This window comes from Bufo bufo, chromosome 6 (genome assembly GCF_905171765.1).
Source record: "Bufo bufo chromosome 6, aBufBuf1.1, whole genome shotgun sequence".
Classification (NCBI taxonomy): domain Eukaryota; kingdom Metazoa; phylum Chordata; class Amphibia; order Anura; family Bufonidae; genus Bufo; species Bufo bufo.
In genome coordinates this window covers 127,897,711-127,910,122 of record NC_053394.1, presented here as the reverse complement: position 1 = coordinate 127,910,122, position 12,412 = coordinate 127,897,711, and the positions used below count along the sequence as shown (strand labels likewise).

The 12,412-nt window shown below is 44.0% G+C and overlaps 1 protein-coding gene across 2 annotated transcripts in view; it reads right to left on the bottom strand.

Annotated features, from left to right (window-relative positions):
* COL20A1 (collagen type XX alpha 1 chain) overlaps positions 1-12,412 on the bottom strand; it is a 141,539-nt gene that overhangs the window by 43,228 nt on the left and 85,899 nt on the right. For both annotated transcript variants that reach the window (XM_040437853.1, XM_040437854.1), the window contains 3 exons: positions 7,603-7,662; positions 6,369-6,416; positions 1,683-1,821 (listed from right to left, as the gene is read on the bottom strand). In XM_040437853.1, coding sequence (XP_040293787.1) covers positions 1,683-1,821; positions 6,369-6,416; positions 7,603-7,662 — 247 coding nt within the window. The remainder of the gene's footprint in view (positions 1-1,682; positions 1,822-6,368; positions 6,417-7,602; positions 7,663-12,412) is intronic.

Genomic DNA, 12,412 nt, shown 5'->3' with positions numbered 1-12,412 from the left:
TGGGATAATTCACTGTATAGGAGTTGAATGACCCCTCCCCCACCCCATCTGGGGTCAAATGTCAGCCTGGGGGTACATAGGTCTGCGGGATTTGCGCCTTCCAATGCTACGTGTTTAGTGAATTCCTCCATATAAAGGAGATTCGCGTTATCAGGGCTTTGTAGGATTAAGAGCTGAGGAGACATGAAAAGACCGAGCCCATCGCCGCTCACAGCTCACTCTGCCAATTAACTTCATATCCACCAGAAAAGGGGTCTCACATAGGCCAAGGAAATGAGATCAAGAGTGAAGCGAAGCGAGCTGCAAATGACGAAGAAAAGAGGTTCCTGGAAGATGAGAGGAGCAGGGAGAATATAGGAAATTACACAGAGGCCTTGGAAATGGAGGGGAATGTGGTCACGCTGAGGGCGAGAGGGGGGCGACAGATTAGAACGGTGTCGCCATGTGTTGTGGGAAGATTGTGTAGCTGCACCAAACTGAAACCTGACTGGGAACAATCAAAGCCCAGCAATTGAAGCTGTATCGTTTTATAATTCGTTTCTGCAGCTTTCTATTAGACTTTCTATTTCAATTTCTCACCATTTACAAGATCTCTCATTGCAGTCAGTGAATAGAATTATTTATGACTACATTCCAGGCTGAAAACCTTTACAGACCTAAGGGGGGGGGGACTTTAATCTGCTACAGTGCAAGAGCTGAAGGATCTGTAATGACATCATGATGTCATGTAATCAGTGCAGGAGGAACAGAGTTCAGCAGTTGAGAGGAGAAGTGGTAAGGATCTGTGATGACGTCACCGTCATGTGATCAGCGCAGGAGTGGCCAAAGCTCAGCAGTGGAAACAACAAGTGGTAAGGACCTGTGATGACGTCACCGTCATGTGATCAGCGCAGGAGGGGCCGAAGCTCAGCAGTGGAAACAACAAGTGGTAAGGACCTGTGATGATGTCATCGTCATGTGATCAGCGCAGGGGAGGCGGAGTTCAGCAGTGGAGAAGTGGTGAGCATGAAAAACTTTGGAAGTTGTAGTCCTCTCCTCTTATACTCCCTCTCTGGATTGTCCTCTGATATCCCATACTAATAATGGCCAGGACATGCTGGAAGTTGTAGTCCTCTACTCATACCCCTTCCCTGAAATCCTCTGACACCTCATGAAGGCCCTGCATGCTGGGAGTTGTAGTCCTCTTCTGTTCCCTGAAATATCCCATAATACCTGCCTGGACATGCTGGGGCTTGTAGTCCTCTCCTCCTATACCCATTCTCTAAAATATTCTCTGATATCAGATAATACCTGCCAGGACATGCTGGGAGTTGTAGTCCTCTACTCATAATCCATCGCTAAAATGTCCTCTAATTTTGCCATAACAATAATATGGACATGCTGGGAGTTGTAGTTCTTTCCTCTTATACCTCATCCCTGTAATATCCTCTGATATCCCATAATACCTGCCAGGACATGCTGGGAGTTGTAGACCTCTCCTATTATAGCCCCTCGCTAAAATGTCCTCTGATATCACATAACAGCCTGGACATGCTGGGAGTTGTGGGCCTCCTTAGGCCTTTGAATGTAAACAATGAATGGGCCACTGCCTCTCCCAGCAAGATCAGACATTTAATATAGATTTAAGACTGGGCGAGCCCTTTACCCCTGCAAACATTATACAGATATTGCCATGCCATTACCTGGTCCATAAGGTCAGCTGGATATTCTCAGCAATTGAATAAATCCTGGAACCCCCTAAAACAAAGGTGTTGAGGGATACCCCTCTAATGGAAGAGTAATTGTTCTCATCCAAGCCAAATACCGCCATCATATTGTACCCTAGGAGAGGAGACGGTGAGATCAGTCAATAATATCAATAGACGGACGGACAGACAGACAGACACGGCACTCTTAACGATACCTCTGTAAATAGAAAACCCAGTGTCTCTTCCATTAGATTGTACAACACTAGTCTTTAGGTATATCTGTTTTTGGGAAAGCTGGGTGGTGATTAATATGAACTACATTAGGTTTCTGAATCTAAATAATGACAACCACAATTGGTTCTGTTAAGTGACACCCGTAGGGGTTGTCATAGGAATAGCACAAAGTTCCTAGGCCCGTACCAGCTGTACTTGTCACATATGTCACCCCAAGGGGTCATACTCAAATGCACATTTGTGTAGTTCTATGTCAATAAAGCTTAAAAGCTAAAACTTTCTTATATACTTTGTGCTTTCTCTGCTTGCAGTCAGTGAATGGAGATATTGTATTCTTTATCACAAGCTAAAAAAAACATCCTGACCTCACAGCTGAGGGTTTGTTGCAAGTGTATCCTGTCTAGACAATCCTCTGTCGCCTGAACAGCTGGGACTCCAGGCTGATACATTGTAGCAAACTATCAAGACAGAAGAGAGGTTTGTGCAGCTGATGTATCCAGTTTAGACAATACTCTGTACAATTGTAACAAACCCTCAGCTGTGATAAGTATTAGGTAAGGATGGGTTTCCATTCTCTAGAGCAGAGGTCAGCAACCTTCGGCACACCAGCTGTTGTGAAACTACAATTCTCAGCATGCTCCATTCATTTCTATGATTGTTCTTAAAAGAGCAGAGCCAGTATGCATGCTGGGAGTTGTAGTTTTACAATAGCTGGAGTGCCCGAGGTTGCCTACCCCTGCTCTAGAGGTAAAATGAATGTTTCCATTCATTGACAGCAGGAGGAAGTTTGAAAATGAAGATGAATCGAAACACAAAGTATTTTAGAAAGCTTAGCTAGGGGCACAAAATGATATACATCTGTCAAGTACCGTCTTTCAAGCCCAGAGGAATGGAGGATGGGAGTGGTAGTGGCTCAGGCTGTAATAAACATTCACAGTGGCAATCCTTACACCGATGTTCGCCAGGGCAGTGATAGGAGGGCACATCCCTTCTTCCCTCCGGGCACACGCTGATGTAGAGGCTCCTGCCTGATGATAGTTGGGGGGCCCTTTGTGTTATGAGTGTTGTGCGGGTGCAAGGCAGGAGCTGTAGGTGCAGTAGCTGGAGGATGGTGCAGTAACCAGGTCGACTGTGTAAAATAACCAAGTCTCTCTTTACTAACGTGCAGGATGGGAGTTGTAGTACATCCAGCGATATCAAGGCACAATTCCAAGGCAAGTCACAGTGCAGTCTTCCCAATAGCTGTATACAGGCAAACAGCAATAACGATGATAATAGGAGTAGTAGTCTCTGAGCTCCTTCTAAACACTTTGTAACCTTTCCAAGATGATCACAGGCGTGCAAAACTCTCAAAAAGTGGTAAGCGCCAGAGACTACAAACCATCCACATGCAAAAAGTCTCACAATCAGCTCTGCAATTTCCAGAGTGAGGGATGCAGATCGTTAAATAGTCAGTGTGAAAGGTGCCCCGAACTGTTAGGGCTCTTTCACACGAGCGGATCCAGTGTGTGGAATCCACTGCGTGAAAGAGAGCCAGGCCCGGTTCCGGACAGCAGAGACATGGAGCAGTAACATGATTGATAACGCTCCGTGCCTCTCGGTGATCTTTTTACTACAAAATCACGGTGACAACTTTATCTCATTGTGATTTTGTAGTAAAAAATATCACAGAGAGGCACGGAGCATTATCAATCATGTTACTGCTCCATGTCTCTGCTGTCCGGAGCGGGGCTTGGCTCTCTTTCACACAGCAGATTATCCGCTCGTGTGAAAGAGTCCTTAATCCTTCCATAGGTAGCAAAGTCTAACAGTGAACACCTTGCTACATGAACGGCCTTGTGATCTTGGACAATCTATGAATGTCTTCTCCACCTTTCCTCCGGGAAGGGTTCTCTCTACAGACATGATGTTTCTCCTGGAGCTGAACTGAACTAGCTTCTGTCCTGAACAGCAGGCAGAGCCATACTGAAGTGGCTAATGCAAGATTAGCTAGAAAGTGCCTCCTTCAAAGGGGAAAGCTAATCCCCTCTGCTGAGTCAAGGCATAATGAACTAAACAGGGTCACCTACAGACAGCTTTGGGGATTACACAAATACATGAACAGATAAACAAAGCATGAACAGATCGAATAATATCAAATGAAGAGCAACTTGCAAGTACTGTTCTGGGGTACTGCATCATCAGTTGCGTTTGGGGGAGGGGCCACAAGCCAGGGATCCACATGAAGCTGCAAAGCCAATGGATGGGAAACACTTCTGCATGACACAGTGGGGTTGTCACTTTAAATCCCACTCAAAAGTAAGGGGTAATGTAGCACGGAGCTGAATCTTCTGCCTATACAGTAGAGGACTCTCCATCAAATAGACTAAACATGAATTGAGTAGCTGTCTTTTTAAGTGCTCTTATCCTGGCTGCATATTTTCTTATAATATCTTCACTGCATGTCGCTATTTTCTGGCACAAAGCAGATGAAGACAATCTTATTACTGCTGCTGATTGACGCCAGGATCTAATGTTCAGATTGAGTGAAATGGCTGTAAAGATAAGAACATGACTCCTCAAAGCAATTCCAGAAGAGTCATTACTTCACTTAGGGAGAACGTTCCTACAAGGAACATTTCTACCTTAAATAATAAACCATATCCAGTAAATATCCATCCTCGAGTTGTCCTCTGAGGTCACATCTGACAAATCCACACAACTGATCAAAACGCAAGAAAATTGATTGATGAGACTATGGGAGCTGTAATGACACTTGTATTCACCCAGTTTTCCCAGCAACATATATTCCTAGACAAGGGTGAATATAAATTTGAGGATAGGATGACTTTAAAGACATACCGGTAAATTAATTGGCAAAAAATCTGTTGAAGGGTCACTAAACTTTCAGCAAACATTTTCGCATGAATAAAGAGAATGGGCGACTATAAGAAATTTTGTAACACAGTTCATCTTATTAGAGAAAAACACTTATTTTGCCATCTAGCAGCTCACCCCCCTTCCCCATCCCATAGTATTCTATTGACTGACCTAGCAGACAACTTCAGTTTTAGAGGTGGAAAGAGGTATTTTTCTCTGATAAGATATATTAAACGTTTTTATATATTCATCCTTACTATTGGTTTATGTAAAGTTTGCTGAAAGAACAGTGACCATTTGATTTTTTATGGTTCAATAAGATTTTATTATTATTATTATCAAATACAATCATAAGAGAACATCCCAAATTGCAGTATACATACCGCATACAAAGATACATTGCGACATGCAATCATGAACAGCAGTACAGCATAAAGGACAAGGTATAAGCATGTATCTGTATCTGTATAACAAACAGTCAGCTGACAAAAAGTCAGCGGAAACAAAGGCCCTAAAGGGCTTAATAAGGCCTCAAACAAATGATGTATAGGCCAATAATTTTAGACAAACTTGACATAAAAGGGGGGAAGACAGGGTGACACACAAGAGGAGGGGAGGGGGGGGGGGAGAAATCATAGGTCATATCTAGAGAATAGCTAGGTACTATTAAGGAGGAGAATCAGGGAGAACCCCAGATGCCAACCAAACCGAAAACGACATAGATGATCTAAACTTGGACCATGGCTCCCAACTCCTAAGAAACGCCGGAATCTTGTTGTGATCAGAGGCATACATCTCTTCCCTGTGTAACAGCTCATCCAGTGCAGGGGCCCAAGTGATCCTTTTCAAACTCTCGGTTGACTTCCAATTGCGTGGGATAATTTGCCTCATGGCCAGCATAAAGAGCCGCAATGAACCTTTCTTAACATGTGAGATCCGCCCCGGGCCATTTGATTTTTTAATACCGATGACCTATCCTCAGGGTTGGTCTTCAGTTTCTGATCAGTGGGGGTCTGACTCTCAGCGCCCCTGCCGATCAGCTGTTTGCAGAGATCGCAGCGCTCCAGCGAGCGCCACAGTCACTTCCTAGGCCAGTGACGAAACGTTCATTGGTCACATGACCTAGACGCAGGACAGTCCTGTTCAAGTGAATGTGGCTGAGCTGCAATACCAAGTACAGCTGCTATCCAATGGATGGCACTGTGATTAGTAAGCTGAGAGGAGGTTGCGGCACTCACTAGAATGTGAGCAGTGAGGGTCCCAGGTTGTGGACCCCTACCAATCAGATAGTGATTACCTTATCCTGATGATATAGGACATCAGAATTAAACACCTCGAAAACCCCCTAAAATTCTGACTGCACACAACAGCCACTAGGGGGAGCTTACTGTTCAAAGCAACGAGACCTAGAATAACCTGTATACATTGAGCTTCAGGCAAGTACTAAGACTGGTTCAATGTCTGGTCACAGACCCAGTTATCAGTTGCAATTTCAAGATGTATAGATAGAGGAGGGGTCATCAGAGTTCCTTTCAAAATCCGTACTTCAGCATGACCTTGTTGTGCCTGAAGCCTTAGAGCTCTTACCATGAAAAGCGTTGCCCATTCCTTTGTCTTCGATCAGTGGACACAAATCTGAAAGATTCAAAGACACAATACTGGATTGCATATACAGCACCATTGATAGGGCCACGGGTTCAGTTCTGTCCAGGGAAACAGCCACATGTATTCTATATGTTCTTCCCCAGAATCTATATGGGTTTGCCCTGGGTACAGTAGTTTCCTCGCCCAAGACAATCCATTTCTTGTGTTATTATCCTACTATATATATTTCAAAATTATATGGCATGTGTAGGACCTGAAGAAATATCCATAAAAATAAAAAAAATTCAAAAATATGGTATACCCGAATTCTGTCCAGAAAGACAACAGATTACATGGGTCAAATGGTTTAACACTCAGCACCTGGTGGCCATAGGTAGTACTGCAGCTCTATGCTATTTGTAACAAACATTTCATTAACAGAACCCAGTGGTCACAGGTGGTATTACACTATTATTTTTGTTATATTCACACTCTGTAAGGAAACAGCTCTTGGTGGCCATAACTGGTATTGCAGCTTTTTGCAATATTTTTTTTTAAGTACACAGGGCATGAAATTCAGGTCAGGTTCATACTTTCTTTAAATGCTTAACCCTTTCCTATCCTGTCTGCTTTGGTGGAACATTGAATTGGTGTTTCTATCTAGTCTACAGGAAACAGACAAAGGATGCAATTTATTCTTCAATTCAATGGTAATTATTCATATCCGGACTCCGCTCATTTTCCTGCATGCTTCCATTTCACTTCAATGGAATAAATAACTTTTCGAAATAGTAATCAAATTGTCATTTGTATTCCAGTAAATCCATCATAACCCTAGAAGCAACCGAAGGAATTTTAATATGGAATTACTAGAAACGATTAAATTGCAAATAAAATTTTATTTCTATAAAAATTTTTCTTTTAATATTTTATGTTTCCATATATTGTTCATTTCTTTCTTTTTATTTTTTTAATGTAATTTATGCTTTAAACAACCGCCTACTACAGGAGTCAGAAACCACCAGCACTCCAGATGTGGCAGAACTACAATTTCCAGTGTGCAGACTTACTTGGCACTTCCCAGAACTCCCATAAAAGTGAAAGGAGCATGCTGAGAGTTGTAGTTTCACAAGAGCAGGAGTATTGGAGGTTGCAGATCCCTCGTCAGTCAATTTCACTTCCAGTCTGCCATTTTAATAGCAGTTGTCATCTAAACTAGAGGAACTGGGCTGCTTACCGTTTGCACGGCTCAGTGTGAATCCACCACGGGCTATAGGCATCTTCCTCAGATTTTCTCCTGCATAGAAGAAAAGCGAAGGGTTATTCTTTTTCCTATACTAGCCATCTCTGCACATAGAGAACGAGGAGCCACATGGAAGACATTGGGCTTCCCAATAGTAGCCACCTTGCCCGAAGGCGATGATATACAGGGAGTGCAGAATTATTAGGCAAATGAGTATTTTGACCACATCATCCTCTTTATGCATGTTGTCTTACTCCAAGCTGTATAGGCTCGAAAGCCTACTACCAATTAAGCATATTAGGTGATGTGCATCTCTGTAATGAGAAGGGGTGTGGTCTAATGACATCAACACCCTATATCAGGTGTGCATAATTATTAGGCAACTTCCTTTCCTTTGGCAAAATGGGTCAAAAGAAGGACTTGACAGCCTCAGAAAAGTCAAAAATAGTGAGATATCTTGCAGAGTGATGCAGCACTCTTAAAATTGCAAAACTTCTGAAGCGTGATCATCGAACAATCAAGCGTTTCATTCAAAATAGTCAACAGGGTCGCAAGAAGCGTGTGGAAAAACCAAGGCGCAAAATAACTGCCCATGAACTGAGAAAAGTCAAGCGTGCAGCTGCCAAGATGCCACTTGCCACCAGTTTGGCCATATTTCAGATGCAACATCACTGGAGTGCCCAAAAGCACAAGGTGTGCAATACTCAGAGACATGGCCAAGGTAAGAAAGGCTGAAAGACGACCACCACTGAACAAGACACACAAGCTGAAACGTCAAGACTGGGCCAAGAAATATCTCAAGACTGATTTTTCTAAGGTTTTATGGACTGATGAAATGAGAGTGAGTCTTGATGGGCCAGATGGATGGGCCCGTGGCTGGATTGGTAAAGGGCAGAGAGCTCCAGTCCGACTCAGACGCCAGCAAGGTGGAGGTGGAGTACTGGTTTGGGCTGGTATCAAAGATGAGCTTGTGGGGCCTTTTCGGGTTGAGGATGGAGTCAAGCTCAACTCCCAGTCCTACTGCCAGTTTCTGGAAGACACCTTCTTCAAGCAGTGGTACAGGAAGAAGTCTGCATCCTTCAAGAAAAACATGATTTTCATGCAGGACAATGCTCCATCACACGTGTCCAAGTACTCCACAGCGTGGCTGGCAAGAAAGGGTATAAAAGAAGAAAATCTAATGACATGGCCTCCTTGTTCACCTGATCTGAACCCCATTGAGAACCTGTGGTCCATCATCAAATGTGAGATTTACAAGGAGGGAAAACAGTACACCTCTCTGAACAGTGTCTGGGAGGCTGTGGTTGCTGCTGCACGCAATGTTGATGGTGAACAGATCAAAACACTGACAGAATCCATGGATGGCAGGCTTTTGAGTGTCCTTGCAAAGAAAGGTGGCTATATTGGTCACTGATTTGTTTTTGTTTTGTTTTTGAATGTCAGAAATGTATATTTGTGAATGTTGAGATGTTATATTGGTTTCACTGGTAAAAATAAATTGAAATGGGTATATATTTGTTTTTTGTTAAGTTGCCTAATAATTATGCGCAGTAATAGTCACCTGCACACACAGATATCCCCCTAAAATAGCTAAAACTAAAAACAAACTAAAAACTACTTCCAAAAATATTCAGATTTGATATTAATGAGTTTTTTGGGTTCATTGAGAACATGGTTGTTGTTCAATAATAAAATTAATCCTCAAAAATACAACTTGCCTACTAATTCTGCACTCCCTGTATGACCTGGTTCTAAGGACTTGGACATCAGAATCCAGCAGGCCCTGGACCATAAAGGGACCAGTAGGTCCTTGTCCAGATGGTCTCTACAGGGGCCCATTAAGATAAGCGCTAACAGCTCCCTTTCTAACCTTTATCAAACAAGGAGATTTGGGAACCAGCTAAAGGATGACAAGGGGGTGGATCGGATTGCAGGTTTCAGAGGTCTCAAGTACAGGCCTCCAGTTTGATATCTGTTAGGGTAGGAGCTATGAAGGTGGTTAGTAGAGCAGATGACAATGTGTCACAGGGAGGATGTTGTTCAGAGGAGGCCAATTACTTATTATTACCAGGACTAATCACCCTGATAACTAATGACTGAAGGGCAGTTTTCTTCAAAGAATGAAACTATGAAGCCTCGTGATCCGCCTGCTGTGACTTTGAGAGTGAGATCAATCTCTGTCTGACTGAGAAGTAAATGAAGGATAAATGCTGCAAGGATGTTCTCTGTATGGGGTATATACAGCAGCGATGTACATCCCCATGAATAACCTAAAAAAAAAATCCCCACCATTCTGCACTCAAATTCCCATAATAAGAAAGTGAAAACAGAATCTTGGAAATCTTTGCTAAATTATTGGAAAGGAAAATCTAAAACCTTGCATTGACATAAGAATTTAGATCCTTTACTCAGGACTTAGTTGAAGCACCTTTGGCAGCGATTACAGCCTCCAGTATTCTTGGGTATTATGCCAAGAGGTTTGCACACCTGGATTTGGCAATTTTCTGCCATTGGATGGGAACTGTCTGTGGACAGTTTCAGGTCTATGCAGAGATGTTCGATTGGGTACAGGGTTCTGGCTGGCTAACACAAGGACATTCACACAGTTGTCGCTAAGCCACCCCTGTCTTGGCTGTGTTCTTAGGGTCACTGTCTTGTTGGAAGGTGAACCTTCAGCCCAGTCTGAGGTCCAGAGCACTGGATCAGGTTTTCATTAAGAATATCTCTGTACTTTGCTTTATTCAGCTTTCCCTCAACTCTGACCGGTCTCTGTTTCCCAGACTCTGAAAAACACCCCACAGCATGATGCTGCCACCTACATGCTTCAGTGTAGGGATGGTCTTGGGCAGGTGATGAGCAGTGTCTGGTTTCCTTCAGACATAATGCTTAGAATTGAGGCAAAAAAGTAAAATCTTGGTTTTTCACAGTCTAAGGACTCGTTTACACGACCATGCCGTTTTATGCTGTCCGCAAATTGCAGATCTGCAAAAAACGGATGCCACCCGTGTGCCTTCCGCAATTTGCGGGAACGGAAAAGGAGGCGTATTATAGAAATGCCTATTCTTGTCCGTAAAATGGACAAGAATAGGACAGGACTCATCATTTTTGCGAGGCCACGGAATGGAGCAACGGATGCAGACAGCACTCTGTGTGCTGTCCACATCTTTTGCAGACCCATTGAAATGAATGGTTCCGTATACGGAACGCAGAAAATGGCCCGTATACGGAACGCAAAATACATTTGTGTGAACGAGCCTTTTAGGTGTTTTTATTAAGTAGATGCTTCTTACTGGCCACTCTGCCTTAAAGGGGTTCTGCACTTTCATTTAACTGATGATCTATCCTCTGGATAGATCATCAGCTTCTGATCGGCGGGGGTCCGACACACCGGGACCCCCGCCGATCAGCTGTTTGAGAAGGCAGCGGCGCTCCAGCAGCGGCGCTCCAGCAGCGGCGCGGCCTTCTCACTGTTTACCGCTGGCCTACTTTATCAACTAGCGTGGGCGGGGCTAAGCTCTGTTCACTTGAATGGAGCTTAGCCCCGCCCACGCTAGTTGATACTAGTCATGACGTCAGTGGGCCGGCGGTAAACAGTGAGAAGGCCGCGGCGCTGTTGGAGCGCCGCTGGTGTCGGACCCCCGCCGATCAGAAGTTAAATGAAAGTGCAACCCCTTTAAAGCCCAGATTGGTGGAGTGCTGCAGTGATGGTTGACCTCCTGGAAGTTTCTCCTATCTGCACACAGGAGCTTTGTAGCTCAACCAGAGTGACCATTTCAGTGCAGCAGAATTTTTTTGCACCCTTCTCCAGATCCTCTACACAATCCTGTCTCTGAGCTCTTTCCTCCTCTTGGCTTGGTTTTTGCCCTAATATGCATTGTCATCTGTAAGACCCTCCCCCCACACACCCCATTTTGCTGTACTTGCTATACAGCAGCACATACCTGTCACATCCACGGCCTCCCAGGTGACGTCTCCTCTGATGTAGATCCTCTCTGTCATCATCTTCTCCATTTGGTCCGTACAATTTCTATCATCATCTTCCAACCTGGAGCCCCCACAATGTTATCCTGCTGCTCGCTGTGCTCCCCAATACACCCAAATACTATCCTGAAGGAAAATGAGTGCCCCCATAGTAATAGTGCTCCTCCAAGTCCCACCAATAGTAATTCCCTTCTAGAATGCCCTCATTAGTAATACTGCCCCCTACAGTGCCCCCAGGAGTGATAATGCTCCCCAAGAGTGCCTCCATTAGTAATACTGCCCCCTACAGTGCCCCCAACCGTGATAACGCTTCCCAAGAGTGCCACCATTAGTAGAAGAGCCCTCCAGTATTAATAATGCCTTCACAGAGCCCCCAGTAGAAATAAAGGCCCCACTATTGTTACCCCAGTGGTAATAAAGCTCTCTACAGACCCCTCAGTAGTAATAAAACACCTATAGTGCTCTTAGTAGAACTAAGGCGGATCTATAAGCCCCTCGTAGTAATAAGAATGCCTAATGTCCCCTGGATTTGCAGTGCCTCCTGTAGTTATATTCCTCCCTCCACAATACAGTCCCATCTAAATAACATCACAGCATCTCTCCTACCCCCTCCAAAATACAGTCCTATGTAAATAACATCCCTCCCTTCAGCTCCAACATACAGTCCCATGTAAATAACACTATTTCCCTCCCTTATAGAGTCCCATGTAAATAACATCACACCATCTCTCCAGCTTCCTCCTATACACAGTCCCATGTAAATAACATCCCTCTCTATCTACAGGCCCCTCCAAAATACAGTCCCATGTAAATAACATCACTC